Here is a 24,253-nt window from a genome sequence, read left to right as displayed (position 1 = left end):
GAAAATCGTTCCTTCCTCTGTTTTCTTTTATGTTTTTTTTTCCAAATGATAAACATGCAAGAACCGTGGTGTGATCATGTCAGCAAGCTAGCAAGCAAACAGGCAGACACATGTAATCGCCAGCCACATGGGTAAATCTTGGCAAAAGGGAGGGGATTTTCATCTGGGTGTGTGGTTAGGCTATGGCTAACTACCGGTGATCTGCTCGTGGGATCTCGGGGAATGTGATGCTGTTCTTGTTCTTGTTCCCTGGCGATCGGCGAGATAAACAACGCGGCTCGGACAAGGGCGTGCCGCTCCATTAAACAAACCGCTTTTCTGTGTGGTGGAGATGCTTTGCTCGTAGGAGGGCAAAACAGCCGGCTGAACCGTGATCTCGTGTGATCTAATAAAGAAAATTATTGCATGGCAAACATGCCATTGGCGTCTAGAAGCTTTTGCATTTTCAAATGTGGGGAGATCGGTTTGCTTGTACTAATGTGATCCAAACATGAATATTCGGTTTGTATCTTCCTCCCTAGTTTGGGCATTCATAGTCCAACAGGTGATGAGGTGGCATGCTTAATTGATACCCGAAATGAAATCTGTGTGTTGGCAATATATGTATCCACTGCAAAACAACTAGTACTTTTTTTATGTAGATAAAACGCATGATAAGATCAGCATATATACAATGGATCTAAATAATTCTTGCTTTCTCTTTTTTGCTCTTTAAGATGAGAAGATGCATTCCTCATCAAAAAAAAAAGTGAGAAGATGCATGGTGTGTGCATGGAACCATAAGATTTGCTCATCTGCACCCAGCTAGCAGCCACATGGTCGAAGCGACAAAGTCTGCTGCTCTCTCAAGTGAGTCCCATCATGGTCACTCATGGAAGTAATTATACCCGCAATTATGTCTGCCCGAAAGGCCACAGCAGGGAAACCCCCCTTTTGAAAGAAACCCTAATGGAGGCCATATCTAGCCGCATATCTATTATTAACTCTTGTACGAAATATATGTGTGCGGTTAAATTTGAAAAAAATAGATTTTTTTCTTTGTTTATATCAAAAGCATGGTAAAAGTTTGTCCATACAATGTGCTGCAAGGACAGGGTAACCATACTATATTATACGTGGTACTCTCTTGGTAATTTACGTGTCTAACCGACAACGACGAAATATGTTTATTAGACTCCGTGTCGAACGCCCTAAACAGCAAGTAAATAAATTAAAACCGTGCAGATGTTTTAAACAATTAGTGCTTTAGCAGTGTGGCATGGTCATTTTCTCTTATATCCTAGCCGTTCTCATTCTGAAAGCCCTTTTTTTTTTGTATAATTCTAATGCCGCCCTGTATATGAAAAAGGGAAAGGAAAGGAGCACCACTAGTATATGAAAAAGGCTCCAAATACAATTATACAACTCCACACAATCTAGCAGCGCCACTGCTCTCAAAATTTAATTGCAGCTACCCAGGGCCAGGCCAGCAATAATGCGCTCATCGAATTCTTGGCCGGTAATCAGCACTAATCAGTCCGGCAGTGCTCGGGGCTCATGATGGTGCTGCGCGCGCCCTGGACAGGAGCCCCAGAAAGGCTGCCGCCTGATTATTTGCCCTGATCCTTTTTGGACACGCCATGATGGGTAATGCCCCGGCTTAACTCGGCCGGCCCCGGTTTTAATACGCCCCTGCTGTCCCAACACCATCTCAGAATCAGCACTAATGATCTGCGCGCGCCGGTCGCGAGCAGCGGCTAGGCTGTAAAGATCGCGGAGCACGACGAGTAGGAGAGCGAGGGCGAGAGGGTTCTGCCTGCGTGTCAGGCCAGACGGGCGGGTGCGGCGGAAGCCGGAGCTTGCCGCCGCCATGATGCGGTTCAGTATTGGGGCGGGGGAAATCTATGATTTGTCGGGGGGCGGCAGCGCGGGGGGAGGGGACACGACACGCCAGCATGGACGACGCTGCGGGACGAAGGATTGGGGCGGATCGGGATGGGATGTGGGGATCGTCGGGCGCCGGCACGATTCGCAGCTACGGCTTCCGGCCATGACGCGGAGCGCGCGGTTGCCGATGGCTGCTGGCGCATGGCGATTCTGGCGTTGGCGCACCACCCGCGCGGCGGCATCGTTCGTTCGGGGTTGCTGGTGTGTGGCTCTGTGCGTTACTACTTCTGAGAAAGTGTCTCGCCGCGGTGCATGCTTGCCTTCATCTGCTGAGCAGAGGTCCTGATTCATGGAGCTGGAGCGATGCAAACCACTTCGGTATTGGTAGTGGCAGTTGGTAGTTTGGTACTCTGCAGTTGACCGTTCGCGTCTCCCGATCCACGATCCTACCTGCTTAATGAAATACTTGCCCGGGCAAGTTCTCGAGAAAAAAAAACACGATCCTACCTGCAGCGCACAGTCCTTCCAAGCAAGATTCCAATGCTCTGGTTCGGTAAAACAACCAAACAAAAGGACGAACAAGTGGGGCAGCCACCACACCACATCCAGTAACGTTTATGGGCCACTAATATCAGGCCCACTTAATTAGAAGCTCGTCGCGCAGCGGCCGAAATGTAGGAACCCATGGGCCGCAACGCTTCGCCTGTTGTGCCCGCCTCTTTGGTGGGCTGGGGCGTTGCGGCCTCGAGCGATGCGCCGGGGCGCTACGGGGAAGCCCATGTGTTAGCAGCCGGCAGCCTCTCCCCAGCCCTGTCCATCAGTCCCCACAATCCAGCCCAACCCAGAAGCGAGTATGTGCGGCCCATAAACAGCAGACGGACCCAGGCACTAGACATGTCGGTTTCACTTCGCCGTGGTCCATAAATCGCCATTTTCTGGAGGGTCTCGCTGAAGGCAGTTGTTAACTGAGATGACCGTAAAAAAATAAAAATAAAGCATTGTTGCACACTTGCACGCCTGCTTCCCCGTTGTCCTGAGAAGCATCCACAGTGGGTTAGTACCGTCCGGCATTTGAAAACAAAACCCCGCGGCACACGTACAGGTTGGCAGGTGCACGGCCACGCCCCCGACGTAACCAACAGTGGATGCAGCCTGCACTCTTTGGCAAACCTGCAGCTGCAGGTCGGAACAGTCGCGAACTCAAGCACACCATTGCCCGTGGCAGAGAGGCACGCCGCGCGCCCTCGGCCTCGCCGTTCCTCACCAAACCCGCAGGCAAGGCATCCGCCGTCCACGGGCGGCGACGAGCGGCCGCGATGCCTCCGGGTCTCCAGCGCGGCCGAGCTGGCGCCGGGACCAAGCTGTGGCAGTCAGGTCAGGACTCACTCGAGTAAGCGAAATACCCGGGGTGCATTCAAGCCCGCTGCTGGCTGGCTCGCTCGCCCCTGTCAGCGGCAGCTCAGGCCCCGCCCTGCCGCCGTCGCAGGCCGGCTCCGCTGGCCGCCGCTCGCAGCACGCTTCCCCCTCCTCCGCGCCGTTCCGTCTGATCCGATCGCCGTGCATGCGGCGGGCGGTGGTCCCGCGCCGTCCCGTGTCCGGGTCCGCCGGCCGAGCACGGGGACGCGGAACCCCCGGCTCGCTCCGGTACGCAGCGGCCAGCGGCGCACGGGCGCACGAGGAGAGAGAGGGGTGAGGGAGGACGAGACGTCCTGTCGGTTTCCTTCCACCGACGTGATGCGTCGGGCGCTCCCTGTCGCGCGCGCGCGCCGTCGTCCCGGCGCGCGGTGAAATCGATCGGGCGCTTTTCCTTCGCCGGCCGGGGCGCGTTCCCGTCCATGGAGCCGGCCATGCATGCGTCGGTAGCCGCCGACATGTAGCGTCAACGCCCGGCGGCCATGTTTTTGCGCAGTAGGACTACACTACTGGTAGTACCTGACAAAAGCTAAGCTTACATTCAGCGCTAGGACCTGCTTAAATCACGGTTCCTGCCTGCTCCTACGTGGCGTAATGCCGAAGGGGATTAGCCGCTGCCCACGGTTGCATCATCTAGCGTTCGTGCAGAAAAAGCTGACCCCCGGATCTTTATTACCGCCAGAGGAGCACGTACGAGCCGAGTAAAAAATCAGCAGAACGACAGCAACTTTTCAGGCCCAGATCGCGATGCGCGACCCACGCCTTAATCTGAGGAATTAGCCCCATCAACGTCAGGCGACCAGGCTAAGGGCGAAGAGAGCAGCAACGCAGAGGGGCCCCACGCGTTAATCTGAGGATTTAATCCGGCTGTTTTGAAGTTTCAATGGCGCTCTGCCGAGCTGCCGGCCGGCCGGCATGCATGCGCGTGGTTTCCTGCCGTAGCGAGCGGTGACGGGAGCCTGAGAGGGCTGAGACGCAGGCCCCTCGGGATTGCTTGCGCCGGGAGGAAAAATGACCACGAGGTGGCACTGTTTTCCTTGTGCGGCCATTGTCCGTCTGCCTGTGCTGATTTGACGTGTGATTCGCTCATCGGCTTCCTCAGATCTTCTATTAGTAGTAGCAGTGCTGGGGTACTCCTCCCTACCGTAGCCCTACGCAGTACGCGCGCGCACAGGCGCACTCTCCCTTCGTCTGCACGCAAGAGTTGCCCTAGTTAAGGGCGACGGTCCGGTAACACGGAATGGTTGCTCACATAAACCCCACCCTTCGCCAGCTGTTCGAATCATTTGAATTCCCCTCGATTTCTAAATTGTATCAAATGATAACGTCGTGTGGAATTCGTAGAATCGATCAAAATTTCAAAGCTCGGCGACGAAGATGCGCGCGGCATCAAACGCAGCTCGCGCCGCACCACGCGGTCCGCGCACCGGTGCACTCCAATGCCCCGCACCGTGCCGTCAGTTTCCACAGAGCTATGCATGCGCAAGAACTGACGCGTCGACGGGGACGGATCCAGGCATCCAGCGCCCCGGGATCCTGATGCACGCTGCGCGCACACGTGATGGCGCCCACGCCCAGCCCAGCCCTGGACGGCCTTCATTTCCGTGTTCCCCTTTTGGTGCTCGCTCTGTTCTGGACGGCCCCAGAAGCCCGGTAGCTAGGCGGCAGCAGCGCCTAGCTCGTCACGAGCAGAGGTCGTCATGTAAACCCGGCGTGCAAATGCAGTAGATGCCCGCCGCGCCGCGCATGCGGCAGCTAGCGCTCGCCCAGTCGCCCGCCCGTGGCGACCATCTTTTGCAGGTCGCGGGAACATCACGTCGCGCCGACGCAAAACAAAATGACGCCCATCTTTATTTCAGAAAAAAAAATGATGCCCCTCCAAGAAAGAAGAACGGCGACGAGCGGCAGCTGGTGGTAGGAAGCTTTTCCCTCTGCTAAGTGCTAACCTGGCCTGAAATTCCTGAGACGCACACGTAGGCTAGCTAAGCTAGCTTGCACGGTGGTGAGACTGTATTTTAATAATCCTAAAAACCGCATTCAAATAGGAGTAGAGGAGAATTTGGAAGGCGCGCTGCATGATTAATGATTTGTAATTTTGTATGCATGCGGCTAGTACGGCCAAGAATCCCGCACATTACGAGCGGGGGGCGGTGGATGCCGTATTGACCAATCCAACCGCGGGTTTGGAGCCAACAATACCAACGAAAACCTGCCGTATTCCCTCGTCCCTGCTCGTCAGGCACCGCAAGGAAGCATCCGTCCGCATGTGAAATCGGTAGGCCGGCAGGAATCTACCCTCAATTCTAACTTTTGCATCACTTTCTTTTCTTAAGAAAACAGGGAACTTTTTACAGCACCAGCAGGAGATCACAGCCGATGATGGATCAACTGTAAATAGACTCTGCCAGCACGGCAAGCTGCCCCTCCTGCATTTCTTCTGCTTAATTTACCCTGCCGCTACTTTTTACGACTAAGCTTTTCTAGATGGTGAAGTGACTACTTAGCATTTACTAGTACTAGTACTGCAAATCCGGCTGAGCTATTGAATAAGGTCGCAGTGGCGTCTGCTCGGCTCGGCCAATACGCTCGTGACCACCTCTGCTTTACGCGGCCTTGTCCTTTCCGCCCGCCACCTTCGCCATCCTTATATCGCTCGACGCCCTCCGCCTCGCCCCCCGCGCTGCACGTAGCCGCATCGCACCGCACACAGTACTCATCCTCCTCCTCGCACCAGCACACGCCACCGTTGGCTTGCTTCGCTTGCACAGCTAGCTGCGGGGTGCATCGCATCGCATTGCGCAGCTAGCTAGGGCCTAGGGGAGGGCAGGGAGGGGAGCTGGTGGTAGAAGATGGCGAGCAGCGCGGGGGACCGCTTCCTCAGGCAGCTGAGCGCCAGCAACGGCGGCGACTACGACGGGGGCTGCGGGCTGCAGCAGGGGTACGGCGGCGGCGGGAGGAGGGGCTCGCGGCGGTGGTCCAAGAAGCGGGCCGCCGCGGCGGCGAGGGGCTACGGCGTGAAGCAGGGGGAGGCCTCCGCGGCGAGGAAGCGGGTGATGGTGGTGGTGGACGAGAGCTCCGGCGCCAAGCACGCCATGATGTGGGCGCTCACCCACGTCGCCAGCAAGGGGGACTTCCTCACGCTGCTCCACGTCCTGCCGCACTCCGGCAGCGGAAGGGGCGAGGAGGCCTCCTCCCTCGCCAACTCGCTCGGCACGCTCTGCAAGGCTAGCAGGCCCGAGGTACTCACATATCAGTATATCACATATATACATTTGCTTTGTTTGTTGATTACTGAAGCTTAATCACTGAGTGGTGAGCTAGTAAGCAGCGCACATTTGAACTAAGCTTGGTATTGCCTTCTTTTGGGAGCATATGATTGGAGTCATGCGCCCATGCACAAGAGAACTACTAGGACCTCATAAAAAAAATAAACAGACCATAAGTATCAGCACCAGTGTACTTTCTTTAGATAATGAGCACCAGTGTGCTGGTGGTTCATGCTTCAAGATTCTGGTTGTTAGGTAATCTGGTGCAGCCACCTCACCTGAGGCCTTGAGACTTGTGAGGGCTTTAGACTTGCAACCGGTTATGTAGATCACAGATGAGATCAGGACCTCATGAAAAGGAAAATCATGCCCCACTTTTGTGCCTGCATCTTCATGGATCAGGATCTAGATCCTAGCTAGACTGACCAAAAGGGCATCATGCCAATCAGTAACCTTGGTAAAGAAAACATTACCACAAAGGAAGCAAGGAACAGGCTGTGGGGCTCCTTCCTCCCTGGTCCCCTTCAAAATCTCACAAGCCATAAACCATGGCATTATGAGCGAAATGCAATCTCCTGCCTGGTTTTGTTTTGCTTCAATCAAAAGCCATAGTTATTTCGGTGTCCCTGCACCTGCCTGCTTAAGTGTGACAGTAGGTGCATCGACACTATTCCTTTGTCCTGTAGCCTGTTGATGTGTGATTGTGTGAAGGATATGGCTCATAGGAAATGGGTGTGAATGTTGGTAGGTGGAGGTTGAAGCGCTTGTGATCCAAGGGCCCAAGCTGGCCACCGTGCTCAGCCAGGTGAAGAAGCTGGAGGCCTCCGTGCTGGTGCTCAGCCAGAGCAAGCCATCTCCCTACTGCTGGCTAGGCTGGTAATCGACTCAGCACCATGCCCCTCTCTATCTTATCCCCTTCCATTGCGTATGGGTGTTGGAAATGGGAACCTCTCACAGGTCAACTATGGCAGTAACTGTACAACTGCGTGGGAGAATATGTCATTCTTTAAAAAAAAAGAATATGTCATGGTGTCAGTCCGTAGTGTTTTGTTTAAAAATGATGCCCAGACTTCAGAATCATTTTTATATCTAGATCCCAGCAGAATATCCAACTAATATCAGATTTAGCTTATCCTGTCAGGCAAGAATACTAAAACATACCAGGTCAAGGTTCTGGAGTGAGCTGATTGAAACTAGATTCACATCTCAGTGCATACTTTTTTTTTGTAAGAGATCCATGACCTTCTTTTCTTTTTGGAAAAAAAAAGTGATGATGAGCAGCCTGACTGAAACCAAGTGGTGGCCAAACTATTTGGGAGGGATCCCTGTCGAGTGTTCACCACCGCTCAATAGCAGGGTCCAGGCCTTTCAGTAAAAACAACACTTTAGGATGCAGCGCCATGTGCTATCCATAAATCGCAGATGCTTTGCTTGTCCTTCTAGATACACCTCCCCTAAATAAAGCAAGAACCATAAACACAGCTACCATCTCGAGATACTTTTGCTGCCATGTCACATGTGTAGGAGCATCTGAACTTCTGAAGATTGGATTAGGGAAAAATTTTACCTTTCACCTTAGTGAAGAAGCAGCCCTTGTTTGAGCAAATTCAAATGCCTCTTCTGCAATTCAATTTTCTTGCAGCCTCCTGCGGAGCAGCAGCGAGGAGTTTGTGGAGCAGTGCATCAACCAGGCGGAGTGCCTGACGCTGGCGGTGAGGAAGCAGAGCAAGGGCGTCGGTGGTTACCTCATCAGCACCCGGTGGCAGAAGAACTTCTGGCTCCTGGCCTGAAATCCTTGTCATTATAGCCTAGTCACCACTACATGAATCACATTTTTACTCCCCGTATATCTGCTGTCATTGCGTTTAACCGAGTCCGTCACAAAAATGCCTTAGCCCCTGCCTTGTCGATGTACGTGTGTGTGTGTGTGGATCGTTCTGCTGCTGCTGTTGTAAAGCCAAAAGAGCCTTAGATATGACCCTACCCCCAACAAACCTGTGTCTCCTCTGTGGTGTTCGTAATCTGTAATGTACTCCCGTGTAATGCTGCATAAATGAGCAATCCTCTCTTGTAATATATTACTTGTTAGCTGAGATCATTGAGGATTCTAAGTTTGTTATTCCTGCTACCCTGTAGCCTTATTACTTTAAAGAACATCAGGTCAGGTTAAAAACATTTGCAAGGCCAAGGTTGACATTTCCAATGCAGTAGCTCGAAATTGGAAATGGGACTCCCCACTTCCACTCCAGCTCGGGAGGTGGGAGAAGGAAGCGCAGTGGCATTGGCTCCGGCTGACACTATCCTCTGGAGCACCCAGCGGAACCAGTGGGGCGCCGCTTGATGGTCGTGGGGTTGGGGAGCATCCGGGCAACGAATTAAAAGGAGTATTACTACCAAATGCCAGGTGACGACGCAGATGTCAGTGCGACCTCATCCTCCGGTTCCCAGCTCCGGCAAATTTGCACAAGAAAACCAGGGTTTGCAGTGTCTCAGGCAACAAAACAAGCCAGTACTAGCAAGTCCTAAGAATGATTACTGATAATGCTACTGCAGCTAATACGATCAGGCATTACCAGATAGGTCACCTTGGGCTTCTAACAGATCATGTTTCGTATTTGGATGCTTTGACATGACCATGGAGGTTTCAGCACCAAATGATCTAAGTGGGCATAGGTTTGGTAATAAGATGAGGGCAGTTGATACCAGTATTGAACTCCAACAACCATCCAGGTTGCCATACCAAGATAACACAAGTCTGTCTCTGCCCAGTAAATATTGACTCCAGTACAGCTGCTCCCCTTTCAGCACAGCAGCAGTATTTATCAAGGCCGTCCTCGCGGTGATGGCCACTCTGAATTCTGAACATATAGACCGCTGCACGGCACGCACTGGACGGGGACCATAACGTTCACTGGTTACTACTTACTACACACAGATCCATATAGCCTGCAGCATCATCACCATGCCTTACAGGAGCCTGAACCAGCTAGTCTGATCACCACCATATGGCAGATCAGATGACCACTACTAGTAAGTACATCCAAACTCAACCCAGTCAAGCCCCCCATCATAGTCTAGGGGCCACGCTTATCAATGATTCAACATCCTAATAACTGCAGCAGAACACTGCCCATGATGGAAGTCAGAGAGGGGGGCAAAATTGAGGACTAAGGCCCTGTTTAGTTCCCACCCCGTAAACGCAAAAAAGCTGTAAACGCAAAATTTTCAAAGAAATCTTGCTAATTTGAAGTACTAAATGAAATCTATTTACAAAACTTTTTGCATGGATGGGCTGTAAATCGCGAGACGAATCTAATGAACCACTTAATCCATGATTTGCAACAGTGATGCTACAGTAACCATCCGCTAATTATTGCTTAATCATAGATTAAGTAGCATCATTAGATTCGTCTCGCGATTTACAACCCATCCATGCAAAAAGTTTTATAAATAGACTTCATTTAGTACTTCAAATTGGTAAGATTCCTTTGCAAAATTTTTTTTTGCGTTTACACCTGCCGAACTAAACAGGGCCTAACATCACAGAAAAGATTCAAATTTCACCAAGCAAGTTCAGAAACTACTCTGAGTCTGTGACTACGAAGCGAAATCAAGCGTGGCATTTTGCAGAATGGTTAAGAAATCCTGCCATCCTGGGGGCTATCCTGGTCATTCTGTAACGCAAGTCTTTGTTCAGTTCATAGCACTGAACAGAAAACAAAATGGATGTTCTGTTTTTCTTTCTGCCAGTCACTGTACCAAAGGAAACTATGAGCGCTTGCGTCTCTTTGCGCTATCATATATGAAGGACTCCCATTTACCATGGTCCAGCTTGCTGAGATCTTCTAGGTCTCCGATGGAAAGCAGATACTGTGTAAGCTTCACCAGCTCCTGATCACTGTCTCTGTTCGAGTGCGCTTTCCTGAATGGCTTGATCACGAGACCATTCTGAGGATTCATGACGAAATTCCTTCTTAGGTCATCAAACATGATGGTGTTCTTCTCGTTATAGTACTGCATATGACAAGGCAGGAGTAGTGAGCAGAGAATTTGATGAGGACCATCACAGGTTCATAATAAACTGGTAACACGGTAACCACAGAAATAGAATACTAACCTCAGGGAATTGAGCCCAAATGACACCAAGAGGCTTGCAGTCGAAAGTTTTCTTTCTACTTTGGTTTTCGGATTGCACAGTTATCATAGCCAAGTGATCCATAAGAGCAGTAATTTTGTAGTCAGGGTTGCCAAGAACTCCAAGTTGCTCCATTTTCAACTCCACCCATTTCATACTGCATCCAAGGGTCAATGGTATTATTTTTTTTCAATGACCAATTCAGATAACAATCATAACCAAGTAACCGAGAATTAAGGGTGACGAGGGGCTTACCTAGTTGCCGACCATATCATGATGTCATATTTTGAATATGCTGCTAAGAGGAACTGGTGAAGATCTGTAAAAAGGAACCCACAACTTAATGATAACGCCACTAGAGGGACATGACATATTAACAGTGGTAATGAAAGGTCCCCTCACATGGACGCATGAGTTCCTTAGGATTCTCAGCTGGTGACTTATGGTCAAAAAGAGTATAGTCAATGTCCAAGACAAGCAGCTTCTTTCCTTGGCGGCATGGATTCAAGAGCTTGATCTATAAGAATAATCACAAAAAACAAGTATCAATCACCACGTAACTAGTAAGAGCTCAACAAGCAACCGCCTCATCACAAAAACAACAGTATGCTCTCCTCACTGTTTCCTTATGTTACTGTCAACACCAGTATCAGTAGAGAAAAGAAGAGGCACTCAGAGTTATGGTTAAGCAATCATTTTCAGATAACATTGTGGATAGACTCAATTATGCCATCAAACAGGGAAAACAGTCCCTGGCACTGCTACTCCTGCTAAAAAGGTAGGAAATCAGAATACTTTTATACACATAGTTCAAACGGAGCAAGGCCATACTAAGAAGCATGTCAGATATATAGTATATATCAGCGAAAAATGTTAGGCTCTGTTTGGATGTAGATATTGAGCTCTTGGAATTGAATTGGGCACCAATATCAAATCGGACTAGTATTGGAAATGGGTTACAATGCCAATTCTGTTGTTTGGATGTAGATGAAATTGCTAGTTGGAATGAAATGAGGTGGCCAATACTAATTCGTGTTTGGATGTGCATATTGTGAAATTCGGAATTGACCATCACCGAATCGTCCTCGTGCTGCCACAGCAACCTCCACCATCAACCTCTGCTACGGCCGCGTTGAGGTTCGCCGGCGTTGAGGCGTGACGGCGGGCGGTGGAGGGAGGAGGATGAGGGCCTCTTGCGCGGGCGAGAGTGCGAGGGGCTCCCCGGATGAGGAGGAGGCCTCAGCACGGCGGACAGGGGCGGCGGGGCCAAGGACGGCGGCGGCGACGCGCCCGCTCGCGGCGGCGGGGTCGAGGGGCCCGATCAAACCTGCAGTGCGGCGGTGCAGTGGGTTGACGGCGTCGGAGAAGGATGGCGTGAGGAGGCGGAAGACGTCGAGGCCGGCCTCGGCATCTGCGGCGGAGGGGGAGGAAGAGGAGGGCGGGGGGTGGCCGGAGAGAGAGAGGGAGGAGGGCGGGGGTGGTCGGCGTGAGGGCGGACAGTGGAGGGAGGAGGAGGGCGGGGGGTCGCCGGCGCGACGCGGCACCTAGTCCAGGGGCGGAGGTGCGGGGCTGGCAGAGGGGCAAAGGTGAGGGGACAGCGTAGGGGCGGAGGTGCGGGACCGGCGGAGGGGCAGAGGTGAGGGGACAGCGTAGGGGCGGTGGTGTGGGGTCCGCGGAGGGGCGGCGCAGGTGCCCATGAAGAAGAAGAAGGGGCGCCAGTGGTTCCGAGGAAGAGGGAGGTACATGCTTTTTTTTAGGGGAAGGGGAATACAGCGCAAAACCGAGGGGGAGGCCTCGGCATTGAACGTGAGGGAGGGTGGGAGCGGTGAATACCAGTTGGTATTGAGGTTCATTTCCAATTCCGAATTCTAGGACATCTAAACAGCCGATATTCGAAGATACCAATGCCAATTCCAAATTCTGAGGCTCAATGTCTACATCCAAATGCAGTGTTAAGGATATAGCAGGAACTTGAGAACCAACAAGATGTACCTTGTACTGACTTGCACGCCGCTTTAATTTTTGCTTGTAGACATCTTTATCCTTAATGGGTGTATCTTCATTCTGCTCGAAGTCAAAATCATCGAGTAACTCGGGATCATCTTCTTGGCCGACAAATATTTCTTCTTCAACAGTACTGAAATTACAACAGACAACTTTAAAAGACATACAAATTGCAATGAAGGAACCAGTGACTGCCTTCAAAATATAGGGAGATGTCTCACTGTAGCAAAGGAATGATTAAACTTCTACAGGAGCCAGATATTGAACAAGCAATGATCTAAAGTCTGAAATTTGGCAGACTTGGCAAAGCATAGTGACCTAGTGGGTTACACAAGTAAACAGAATCTAGAGGGGCTGGAAAGACTAAAATCTGTTTGTTTGAGAAGTTTTCCATAGCAAGAATAAATTTGAGATTAGGATGTCCCAACACCATATTATCCAATTCCAAACAGACTTCATTTTCTCTGACATCATAAATCAGATTCCCTATCATCTATTAACATGCCAACAGTTGACAGACATTACCATAGGCCTCAAACACTTCTCATATAATATAGTAAGGGAACTAAAATCAGGAAATGTCGAACTCAAACCTAGAAAGGTAGAATTGTCCATCCAAAAACATATAAAGGAGTAATTCCTATCGCAGCCAAAAGGTAGAATTGTCCATCAACTTAGTAAACTAGGAACTTCAAACATCACACAGATGGTTTAGTCTTTCGTACAGTCAAACTAGTCCAAGCCAAAATGAGCCTCTCATCAACTTATGGCAAAATGTGAATTGTGATCAACCTGATTACAGTTTCGCAGGTAATCACACTCACCTCAGCTGAAATACCTTAATCCCATCTCTATCAACCCAAACTGAACCAAGCACGTGCCTCTGCCATCATCACCCACAACACATTATCCATCCACTCAACGAACCCACGAAATAGAAAGGTTCCAAATCCCGAACAACAGATAATGGAGGTGGTATTTCCATAAACCCAAAAAAACCGCTACAGTATCACAATTCCCCCAAACCGTGTGTACCCAAGCACAACGCTCAGATAATGAATACTACTACACTAGGACGCAAACGGATGACCCTAACGAGTCCAAGCAAGCTAGGGTTTAGCGATCGGGTTTTCTAGCTACCCAAACGTGACCATTCCCATCTCAAATTGGGAGCAAGCACACGATCCCCACCAAATGGACCTCTCCGATCCATTCGGCGACGGTACCCGGCGGCTCCGCGGAAATTCACAGACAGCCCTTCAATTCGACGCCGATTACGCGTTTATTCGAAACAGCGCAAGCGAGGGGACGGGAGGTAATTAGGGTTTCGAGGAGGAGGAAGGGACGGGGGATCCGCGCCGCTTACCCGATCATGTTGATCTTGCCGTTGGGCTTGAAGGGGATGGAGGAGAGGAGTGTGGAGTCGTCGATGTCCTTGAGCATGAGCTTGGGGTAGAGCAGCGTCTGGCGCTTGGGGAGCACCCCCGTGGCCTCGCAGATGCGCAGCTTGAGCTCCCCGAGCGTGTCGTCCCCGACCATCCGCACCGTCTGCTCCTGCCCGCGCCACTTCACCACCAGCGTCATCTCCTCCGGAGGCGCCGCCTCCGCCACCGCAGTGATGGAGGCCGCGTCTACCTCCGGGGGCGCCGGCGCCGACGAGGACGAGGGCGTGTCCGCCATGGGCTTTTTGGCTGCGCGGAGCTCGAACAGGAGAGGAAGGGTTCGGTTCCGGGGGCGAAACGAGGGAAGCGGATGGTTATATGTAACCGCGTGTGTAAAGGCGGAACAGAGTAGTAAATACGTAATCGATTTCTCAAAGCGGAAATGGAAGCTGTTGCTTGTTGCGTGGCACGGGCCTTGGGCCACTTCTTGTTCCTTTTTTCACGGGCCTCCAAGTTAGCTCATGTGGCAAATGGGCCCTTTGGTATGGTTAGTTATGACTCTGATTTTACGGGTACAGTGCACAACACTAAACACACCAGCGCAGCGCATGTGTGTGAGCCTTGCAACCTACCGCCTCCCCTGCATTTCCAAATCGCAACCTACCTCGACGCGGCTGCTCACGATCGGTGCAGAGGCTGAGCAGCCATATATACGCGCGCGCGCGCGCGGTCACGCACGACGAGAGAACCAAGAGCCTACCTGCGCGGAGCAACGTACGGCAGCGGCGGTGGCAGCAAGAGACGGGCGGAGAAGATGACCGGCGCCGGCGACGCGACGGTGGCCGCGGTGGTGGTCCTGGCCGCGCTAGCGGCGTTGGCTGCGGCGGGGACGGGGAGAGCTCGGGGCACCGAGGAGGAGAGGGGCAACAGGACGGCGGGCCGCAGGGAGGTCACGTACGATGGCAGGGCCCTGATCCTGGACGGCGCCAGGAGGATGCTCTTCTCCGGCGACATGCACTACCCTCGGAGCACCCCTGAGGTACTCGTTAAATCTCTGCTGCTTTTGCCTGGTAGTCGCATCATGCTCATGCGTGTGAGCATGCCATTCTTGCACTGCTTCAATTTTTGGATTCCTCTCAGGCAGAGGCTTGATCCTTGTGAAGTTGATCATGTTGCATACAGATTTCGCTCTCTGAACTTCGAAGTCGAGCTGTGATCTTCAGCTTAGCCAGAGCTAGCGCGCCATAAAATTTCAGCAGTTGCAATCCTGCAGCCGATCGGACACACGGTGCTCTTTACTGCTTGATAAAACCGTAGGATCTGAGTCACATGTCATGACTGATCACCGCTCTCAGAGTAAATAATCTTGGTCACGACTATCCAACGCTCGCCTTCCTACCTGGTAGAACAAGAAACGGCTCGTCTCAAAATAAATAGAGACAAAAAAAAACCGTGGTATTTATTTTTGGCATTAGAGAGCTGATAGCCCATGAGAAAACCGTGTGTAGTGGGGGCAAAAATCCAGTGGGGGCAGTCCCCAAAACCCCTCTCGTGCGGACCCGTCGCCGATTGCCGCCGTGTGACCATCCCAGCAAATCAACGGTTGCGATGCAAATCTTGATTAAATTCAGCAGTTCGGATTTGCTTTTGCTTTCAACATCCAAAATAGATGTTCTATGCAGAGGTAGTGCCATGCGATCCTCCCTTCTCCAGTCACTTGACGAACATGACACTGGCGCATCTCGAACTCAATCACATTTACACTATTTCGTACGTAGGCGAAAGATCCTTAAACATGAAAGGTAAGCAGGTAAATATTTTTTTTCCTGCCAGTAATACAAAATGAACCAACAACACAAAGCACGGACTCTCTATAGATCCCCACCAGCGACCAATTCTCGCATGAACAGCTAATGATCCGGTAAGTCCAACATTGATTGGCCGATCCCATTTTTTACATAATCAATTCCTTTTTTGAATGTCGTATACAAATTTGGGGAGCACAGCATATCTGGAAGCACGGGTTCAAGGCGTAGCATTGGAACTACTATGTAGACTTTTGTTTACCGAGGGTTCCAATCATATCAAAGCGTTTCGTGCGAAACTTCTGATGGCTAGGCTACGCATCCAATAGGGGAAACAGAGATGACCAGTACAAGTTCCTTGGCATAGTTAAATACAGCACTGCACACTTATTATATCAAGCCCTTAAGCACATTGTACGCACTATGAGTCATACGGAGCGTTAAACTTCACTTCCTTCCATATACCCATAATACAACAAAATTAACAGATGTGGCCGGACCTCATAGCAAAAGCCAAGAAAGGTGGCCTTGATGTTATTCAAACATACGTCTTCTGGAACGCTCATGAACCTGTTCAGGGCCAGGTATGTGCTATATATGGAATCTCCTAGGTCTAATTTTCTTACCAAATTATCTGTCAGAAAACAACCAAGAACTCAATTCAGTGAGCGTTCCGTAAAAATTAAGTCTTCATATTCTCTCATGCTGGATCAGTATAACTTCGAGGGAAGATATGATCTGGTGAAATTCATCAGAGAAATCCATGCTCAAGGTCTCTATGTAAGTCTCAGGCTTGGTCCCTTCGTCGAGTCGGAGTGGAAATACGGGTATGAAAGCATGAAATATGTTTCCTACGCACACAAAAGAGTTATGTTTCCATTATGCCCCAGAGATTTATTTTTTATATCTTGCTTCCGTACTGATTTCCTTCTATTTATGCAGAGGCTTACCGTTTTGGTTACGTGGCATCCCAAACATTACCTTCAGATGTGACAATGAAGCCTTCAAGGTATCCTGTTTGCATCTAAATAGTTCAGATGAACGACCATCTCTTGTTCCCTTCCTTGCTTCTTTTGCACGGTTAACAATTCAACTTGCCTTTCCTCAGCATAATTTCTCCCTTCACTGTTGTAAAACAGAACAACTGCATTCCCTTAACAGTCCATTGCCATAACAAAATGACACGAAATTTTTTAAGCAAGCAACAAGAGATACCCAATATATGATCAGTACAACTGTACAAGTGTCAATGTATCATACGTGATGTGAGAAGAGCTGTGTTCACCTAAGTTACAGACTCCTGTAAAAAAAAGTAGTGTGAGAAAAGGCAAAGAGAGATGAGAAAAAGAGACAACTTGACGAGCATCTTATAGAAGTAATTTCATGTTTACATTTTTTTGTTTTCATAGTACATATATAACATGCAGAGGCATATGCAAAAATTTGTCACAAAAATCGTAAACCTGATGAAGGATGAAAGACTATTCTACCCACAAGGAGGCCCCATAATCATATCACAAGTCAGTTAAATTGAACTAGAATGTTTGTCCTTTGAACTCTATACAAGGCGATTGCTAATGTTAAATTTCAATTAACATCGCAGATTGAGAATGAATATAAGCTGGTCGAGGCTGCATTCCATTCAAAAGGGCCACCTTATGTTCGCTGGGCAGCGGCAATGGCAGTAAATCTGCAGACAGGTGTTCCCTGGATGATGTGTAAGCAGGATGATGCCCCAGATCCAATTGTCAGTGACTCATGACCATATTCTGTACTATTACAGCGACATATAAATTGGGAATATGATTTTTGAAAATCAGTGCAACATTGATTACATGGCTAGATCAATACCTGCAACGGGCTCATCTGTGGGGAAACATTTCTAGGGCCAAATTCGCCGAACAAGCCAGCTTTATGGACAGAAAACTGGACATCTCGGTGCGGAAAAAACTCGTGCTTCTCTTCTAAGATTTCTACCATGATCCATTTGGTAACACATATTTCCCTGGATACAGCTATCCTGTATATGGTCAGGATCGAAGGTCTAGATCAGCAGCAGACCTTGCATTTGCAGTAGCACTGTTTATACTGAGAAAGAAAGGAAGCTTTGTAAACTACTACATGGTAGAACAAATGAAGCTATGGACTTGATGATTCTCTTAATACTTATTTTAGTCTTCTCACATGAGTTAAGATTTATGATGTAGTACCATGGTGGAACAAACTTTGGAAGGTTTGCATCTTCCTATGTAACAACAAGCTATTATGATGGAGCTCCTCTCGATGAATATGGTAAGTTGGTAAAAACATTTTACTTGCCCAATACTGGCACTTTGTTACAGCACATTTTGTTGTATGAAATATTCTAATAAGATCATGACTTTGGGGAGCACTGGTAAGATCTGCAGAGCCATTACTTTGTGAACCATATCCTAATCATTCATTTGGTCATCAAGAAGAGGTGAAATTAGAGTGTAAACATGAAATTAACAAAATGTACCAAGAAGGCCATTAACCCATTGTATAAGATCATGTAAAGCCCAATATGGCAGACCATATAGCATATCTGGTCAGTAATTGATGCTCCATGAAACTTAGAGATGCCTTCTCCGTGTACTGTTCATCAATACACCTTTGTAGCAGTTGAAACTTGGAAGAACAGAGAGTTTCCTATCGAATTCTATCCAATATTCAAGTACTCACTAATTACATTTCTCTTATTAGCAAACGAACATTTGGATAGTATCCATTTAAAGTAACAATTATACATCCAGGATTAATATGGCAACCGACATGGGCTCATCTCAGAGAACTGCATGCTGCAGTAAAGCAATCTGCAGAGCCATTACTTTGGGGAGCATATTCTAATCATTCATTTGGTCAACAGCAAGAGGTGAAATCAGAGTAACCTTGGCATACCGTATTTACAATATATTACTATATTAGTATATTTTCATCAATCTAACTGGGAAATCTTTTGGCGTATTACAGGGGCATGTCTTTGCAACAGAGTCCGAGTGTGTGGCTTTCCTGGTAAATTTTGACAAACATAAGATATCAACCATTCAATTTGGTGAAGAGGTGTTCCAGCTAGCTCCTAAGTCAATCAGTATCCTCTCGCAATGCAGGGAACTAATATTTCAAACAGGCAAGGTGTGCATGTTACTTTCATGAAACTCAAAATGTTCACTTACTTAAGACCTGAAATGCTTGTCATCAAAAATTTTTATGGCAGATAAATGCTCAACATGGTTTAAGAACAGCACAAGTAGTGCAGTCTATAAATCATGTTGATAGGTGGAAATTTTTTAAAGAACCAATTCCTACGGTACCAAGCAAAATGTCACATGTAGGAAACCAGCTTCACGAGCACCTCTCAACTACAAAAGATGAAACAGATTATCTCTGGTACCTCTCCGCGTAAGATGAGCTTCTTCAGCTAGCTTATACCATTCAGTATTGGCCCCAGTTTCTAGTACTTTCCTGAGGACTATGTTAACCATAATTATGAAAATTGTGCAGACACAACTACAAACGAAATGGGAATGGACAGTTAGTGCTTAATGTTGAGGCACATGCACATATTTTGCATGCTTTCATCAACGATGATTATGTTGGTAAGCACATAGATATACTCTCATTTGCAATTATAGGGACTTCTGGAGTGCACAATAAATGTAGAAATAGGAATATTATTCAGGTTAGGCTAAGCTATTACATTTTTAGATATAAGTCCATCTAGATTTGTCCGAAGTCAAACTTTTTTGAACTTTGACCATTAATAACTGAAACTTTGTATAGATTCACAACATGAGATAGATTCATAATGAAAAATACTTTCATAATATAAAAATATTGTCATTTAAGATAATATATTTTTAAAGATATTGATAGTCAAAGTTAAAAAAGTTGGACTTTGGACAAACCTATATTTGTGATCAGAGGAAGTAATGAATAGTTGGACTGTTTTTAATAATTGTACTTATGTTTGATGACTTTTCCATATTGTGGTAGGAAGTGTGCACGGGAGTCATGATAAACCTGGCAATATTGTTCTTAAGGCGCCTATTTCACTAAGGGAAGGACGAAATTCCATATCACTGCTATGCGTCATGGTTGGATCACCGGTACATTGACTCCAGCTTATTCTATGTGCTCACAAACAATAAAAATTAACTTCTTGTCATTTGGTTGTGATACTTTGCAATATTAAATGACTAGAACCATGTCTTATGTTATCATATCCATAGCTAATACTATTCAGATTTGAGTCTATATGAACAAAGCTGAAAAGCAACACAAAAATTGTTTAAGAACATATGGAACAGCTAGCTAAACAAAGAAAGCAGATTGCCAGCAATCCTACTTATTTTCTGATCTGATAACTAATAACCCAAAAGGGAAAAGGGGGAAAAAGAGAGAGAAAGTCCAAGGACACCATATGAGTATTTAAAATGTATAAACAAGAAATTATAAAGGCACAACACCCAAAACTTGCATTAACTTGAGGTTTCATCCGCCAATTGAAAGGATTCTGGTGCTTATATGGAGAGAAGAACCTTTGGAGTCCAGAGAGCGAGCATAAAACGAAGACAGCAGAAATCGCATTCTACAGGCATCGAACATTGGAAAAACCAAGTAAATCAACCCAAGTCCACATTGATTCTGAATTGATAGATCAACATCACGCGCTCATTTTCAAGCATGTAGTACAGGTTGGCTTATCGGGAGAAACAAATAAAATCTACACGTCTGAAGGATCATCTCATGCAGAATGGAGTACGATTGACAAGTCCATGCATCTGCCACTTATCTGGTATAAGGTACATAAGACGTACTATGCTTGAACTTTCATACTTACTCCCTAGTTCCTGTAACCAACAGCTTGGGATAATTATTGTTGTTTAACAGACAACATTTGACACACCATGGGGTAATGACCCTGTGACACTGAACCTAAGCAGTATGGGAAAGGGTGAAGTGTGGATCAATGGAGAGAGCATTGGGCGGTACTGGGTCTCCTTCAAAACCCCAAGTGGACAACCTTCTCAATCCCTGTCGGTATTCGTGCTAGCTTATAATGTGAAGGAAATTCTTTCTGTTCAATCCTCACAGACCAATGTGAAATGTTTTGTTTCACTTTCCTTTCTAAGGTACCATATACCACGATATTTTCTGAAGACTGGTGAGAATCTCCTTGTCCTCATGGAGGAAATTGGTGGTGATCCACGACAGATAACAGTGAACACAATGTCCGTTACCAGAATCTATAGTAGCGTCAGCGAGACCTCTACCCCATCCCTCTTGTCACGTGAAAAACATCCCGCAATTCACCTCCGGTGCCAGAAAGGCAAACACATAACAGATATTGAGTTTGCAAGCTACGGAAACTCCCATGAAGACTGCATAGAGTCTGGAAAGAACTGCCACGGAAGCTGCCATGCAGAAATGTCGGAATTCGTCGTGAAGAATGTAAACTTCTCCACCTCAAAAGCTACATGCTAATGCCACATTGCGTGAATGCACTATAATATTGATGACAGAAATGCTACCACAAAGCACGAATGTCTAACAACAGAACCACTTGTTCTTTCAGGCTTGCCTAGGCAGAAGGAAGTGCGTCGTTCCAGTACGGGCACCCAAGTTTGGAGGGGACCCATGCCCCGGAATCGAAAAATCCCTTTCTGTTGTGGCGATATGTGGATAAAGACAAGGGAAACACTTCACTCATGATGTGAATAATCGACATTGCATTTTCGCAAATATATCGTCGCAAAGACCATGGTTTGTACAGAAATTATAGATAGATATAGAAACAACATCCAAAAATTTGGGGGTAAATTAATAAAAGGAGTAGGATTACTGAAGGCACGCGCCACTATAACGCGAAAAGATTGTTGGATTCGCCGGAAAGACAGCTCATTCTCCTGCCATTTTCCCGCACTAAATTCCATCACATTCAGGCTCCAATGAGATTTGAGGAAAGCAATTCAACTACACGCAATGCAGTTTCTGCTTAATGTGTGAAGACTAAATGATGGGTCTGGACTACCTGTGCTGGTGACTGGTGACAGCGACCGTTGAAGATCCATCTCGTGTGCGCAGAGCCGCAGAGGCGATTGGTGAAACGCGCCGCCGCCGCCGCCGCCATACAAGCGCCGTCGCCCGTCGTTGGAAGTGCCACCTGCCACGGATCGGCAATCGCTCTGACGCGCAGAACCAGTGGCCCAGGCCCACCCGAAGAAACCAAGCAAACACTGCGATCGTAGGCCCGTGTCCCGTGGGAACAAGAACAAGACGAGCAAAACTACTTTTCCCCCTCCTTTCTACGCTAAAATAAGAAATATTTTCTTTTTGCATGAACTGAATAAAACTTTGCACTAAGATTATGTGAGGATTTAACCTAATTATTGTTTAATTGCAAGGTTCAATAATGAAACCAATTCCTCTTATTCTAATTCTAAATGCATTTAGACTTGTGCACATGGATGCTTGGCTTCCTCTTTCATTTCCTTCTGGGAAGTTGAAGACAAGAAGTTTCTGATGGAGGCGACGGGTGCTCTCGAGAAGATGGCATTGGCTTTCCATCCCGGGGGGCATCGGTGGAGGATACAGGGATGGTGCTTCTTCGTTGATGATGGCGCCTTCTACACAAGATGCAGTCCCAACATCATGCATCACGAGTTGGGAAAGCTTGAGGAGTCTTTTTTATTCGGGTGTCTAACACCACCTAAGAACTGTAATAGGTCCTACATTTTTGCTAGAAACCTACGGTTATAACCCTGGTGAGTTGCAGCCCTCTGTGCTGGCTGCCAGGGGATACTGCGTGATGCATCACAAACTGAACCAAGAATACTGTAATTTTGTTGCTTCTCGGCAATGAAATTTGGGCAATGGCCTAGGTTGGAAAAAGACTAGCTAGCTAGTTATTAACTGGGTGTGTTTGGATCCATTAGCTCATTGCTAATTATTAATATTAATAGATCATGCTACCCCTGTGTTGGAAAATTTAACAAAGAGTTGGAGGTAATACGGTCTTTTGACGTTTTTATCTGGGATTAGTTGGATTCAACCGGCTAATGATATAATACTATTTTAATTAGGTGAAATATTATTAGTTAGTCCATTAGCTGATCTGTTTGGATTCGTAATAGCTAAATTTAACTATCCAACCATTAGCTAGAGGATCCACGTAGAGTCTGCATGGTACATGACACACTTTCCCACCAGTTTATCGCAGCAATTGTGATGGTTTCCATTAAGGCGCTTTTGAATCCACGCGTATCGTAGAAGCTAGCTCATTAGATTGTAAATTTTAAAAGATAAACCGCAAAAGCTAGGAAACTGGTTGTATCCATTGACATTGAGGGCATGGTTGCCTCACAAGCTAGTAAAGCTGGGGGTGAGGTAACTTGTGGGATTCCACAATCTAGAATTAGTGTATCGCAAAAGTAGGATATCGTGATCTAGGGTACTGGATCACAAGCTAGATTCAAGGATCTAGGTGAAACCAAATTGATGCCAGAATGACCCATTTATCCACCATTTATTTATTATTGTAGGTGCACATATTGATTGGAGTGGATCCATACCAGTAAAAGATGATCTAAATTTTGGTTGAGCGGTCTCTCTTAGGGTGTGTTCGTTTGCCCTTAGAGGCCTCTAAAATACTTTAGAGTGCTCGCTCACTCTAAAGAATCGCGGCCTCTAAAGGAAGGACACTCGCGCGATTAGAGGCCGGATTAGAAGCCGGTTCGGTGCCGAGCCTCTAAACTTTAGATGTTTCGGGGTTTAGACCCCGGAAACGAACAGACCCTTAGTTTGTAATGGAGAGAGAAAGTGAGGGTGCGTTTGGCAGAGCTTCCGGAGTTGATTCTCTACAGAATCCAGCAGGAGCTCTGCCAACCAAATAGTTTTTAAGAGAGAAGTGGTTCTTTGTTGAATCTATGGAGTGATTCTTTGAAATTAACTAAAAAGCTGGGAGCAAAAAATAGTTTCTTCTAATTCTATGAATAATTCTGTGAAGTGATTCTCCATCTTTATTATAAACTGGGAGAAAAAAATAGTTTCTTCTAATTCTATGAATAATTCTGGGAAGTGATTCTCCATCTTTATTTTAAGAGTTTATGCTAAAGAATTATTTTCAACTGTAGAATCATTTCTTTTGGAGAATCAGCCTCGGTAGAGAATCAAAATTAGTTAAAATTCTACCAAACAGATTCTGGTACTGGTACGTTGTCCAGCTTGGCAGCTTCCCATAATTTATCATAGATTCATGATGTCGCGCAGTGGCGCACGGTTTATCAAAAGTAGTGCAATTGCATGTCCCCTGATTCTCTATGCTCTCCATCAATCTTACAGGATTTCCGATATTTGAATAGC

General features: G+C 47.5%; 3 protein-coding genes across 4 annotated transcripts; 2 read left to right on the top strand and 1 right to left on the bottom strand.

Annotated features, from left to right (window-relative positions):
* Nucleotides 1-5,689: 5,689 nt before the first annotated feature.
* Nucleotides 5,690-8,673, top strand: LOC112894257. 2 transcript variants are annotated; one of them, XM_025961901.1, is made up of 3 exons: nucleotides 5,699-6,518; nucleotides 7,294-7,421; nucleotides 8,188-8,673. In XM_025961901.1, exons 1-3 carry the CDS (start codon nucleotides 6,129-6,131, stop codon nucleotides 8,333-8,335), a joined length of 666 nt encoding a protein of 221 aa, XP_025817686.1. In that variant the 5' UTR covers nucleotides 5,699-6,128; the 3' UTR covers nucleotides 8,336-8,673. The 2 variants fall into 2 exon arrangements, with proteins under 2 accessions (XP_025817687.1, XP_025817686.1); XM_025961902.1 differs by lacking the exon at nucleotides 7,294-7,421 and having other exon boundaries at nucleotides 5,690-6,518.
* A 1,403-nt stretch (nucleotides 8,674-10,076) lies between these two features.
* LOC112894256 (ubiquitin-like domain-containing CTD phosphatase) lies at nucleotides 10,077-14,403 on the bottom strand. Its single transcript, XM_025961900.1, has 6 exons — nucleotides 14,051-14,403; nucleotides 12,673-12,817; nucleotides 11,083-11,197; nucleotides 10,936-10,999; nucleotides 10,663-10,837; nucleotides 10,077-10,559 (listed from the first exon to the last, which is right to left on the bottom strand). The coding sequence occupies exons 1-6, from the start codon at nucleotides 14,362-14,364 to the stop codon at nucleotides 10,314-10,316; spliced, it is 1,059 nt and encodes a 352-aa protein (XP_025817685.1). The 5' UTR covers nucleotides 14,365-14,403; the 3' UTR covers nucleotides 10,077-10,313.
* Nucleotides 14,404-14,880: 477 nt separating this feature from the next.
* Nucleotides 14,881-21,587, top strand: LOC112893821 (beta-galactosidase 7-like). The gene is made up of 19 exons (XM_025961321.1): nucleotides 14,881-15,105; nucleotides 16,360-16,455; nucleotides 16,586-16,698; nucleotides 16,814-16,880; nucleotides 17,299-17,391; nucleotides 17,475-17,618; nucleotides 17,715-17,809; nucleotides 17,887-17,995; nucleotides 18,079-18,163; nucleotides 18,646-18,764; nucleotides 18,863-19,024; nucleotides 19,107-19,291; nucleotides 19,394-19,488; nucleotides 19,886-19,998; nucleotides 20,402-20,509; nucleotides 20,587-20,694; nucleotides 20,783-20,928; nucleotides 21,025-21,343; nucleotides 21,468-21,587. The coding sequence occupies exons 1-19, from the start codon at nucleotides 14,881-14,883 to the stop codon at nucleotides 21,576-21,578; spliced, it is 2,493 nt and encodes an 830-aa protein (XP_025817106.1). The 3' UTR covers nucleotides 21,579-21,587.
* Nucleotides 21,588-24,253: the final 2,666 nt, after the last annotated feature.

The sequence above is a fragment of the Panicum hallii genome, chromosome 5 (assembly GCF_002211085.1).
Source record: "Panicum hallii strain FIL2 chromosome 5, PHallii_v3.1, whole genome shotgun sequence".
NCBI classification, from domain to species: domain Eukaryota; kingdom Viridiplantae; phylum Streptophyta; class Magnoliopsida; order Poales; family Poaceae; genus Panicum; species Panicum hallii.
This window is presented reverse-complemented; position numbering and strand designations above follow the sequence as displayed.

What these genes read in the sequence shown, in the direction of transcription:
- LOC112894257 (XM_025961901.1), top strand. Translation starts at nt 6,129, where the DNA reads ATGGCGAGCAGCGCGGGGGACCGCTTCCTCAGGCAGCTGAGCGCCAGC. An exon ending in GCAAGGCTAGCAGGCCCGAG is followed by an intron (nt 6,519 to 7,293) that starts GTACTCACATAT and finishes GAATGTTGGTAG; the next exon opens with GTGGAGGTTGAAGCGCTTGT. An exon ending in CCCTACTGCTGGCTAGGCTG is followed by an intron (nt 7,422 to 8,187) that starts GTAATCGACTCA and finishes ATTTTCTTGCAG; the next exon opens with CCTCCTGCGGAGCAGCAGCG.
- LOC112894256 (XM_025961900.1), bottom strand. Translation starts at nt 14,364, where the DNA reads ATGGCGGACACGCCCTCGTCCTCGTCGGCGCCGGCGCCCCCGGAGGTA. An exon ending in GGCGTGCAAGTCAGTACAAG is followed by an intron (nt 11,198 to 12,672) that starts GTACATCTTGTT and finishes TTATTCTTATAG; the next exon opens with ATCAAGCTCTTGAATCCATG. An exon ending in ATGATATGGTCGGCAACTAG is followed by an intron (nt 10,838 to 10,935) that starts GTAAGCCCCTCG and finishes CCTTGGATGCAG; the next exon opens with TATGAAATGGGTGGAGTTGA.
- LOC112893821 (XM_025961321.1), top strand. Translation starts at nt 14,881, where the DNA reads ATGACCGGCGCCGGCGACGCGACGGTGGCCGCGGTGGTGGTCCTGGCC. An exon ending in GCCCCATAATCATATCACAA is followed by an intron (nt 17,392 to 17,474) that starts GTCAGTTAAATT and finishes TTAACATCGCAG; the next exon opens with ATTGAGAATGAATATAAGCT. An exon ending in TGCCACTTATCTGGTATAAG is followed by an intron (nt 20,695 to 20,782) that starts GTACATAAGACG and finishes GTTGTTTAACAG; the next exon opens with ACAACATTTGACACACCATG.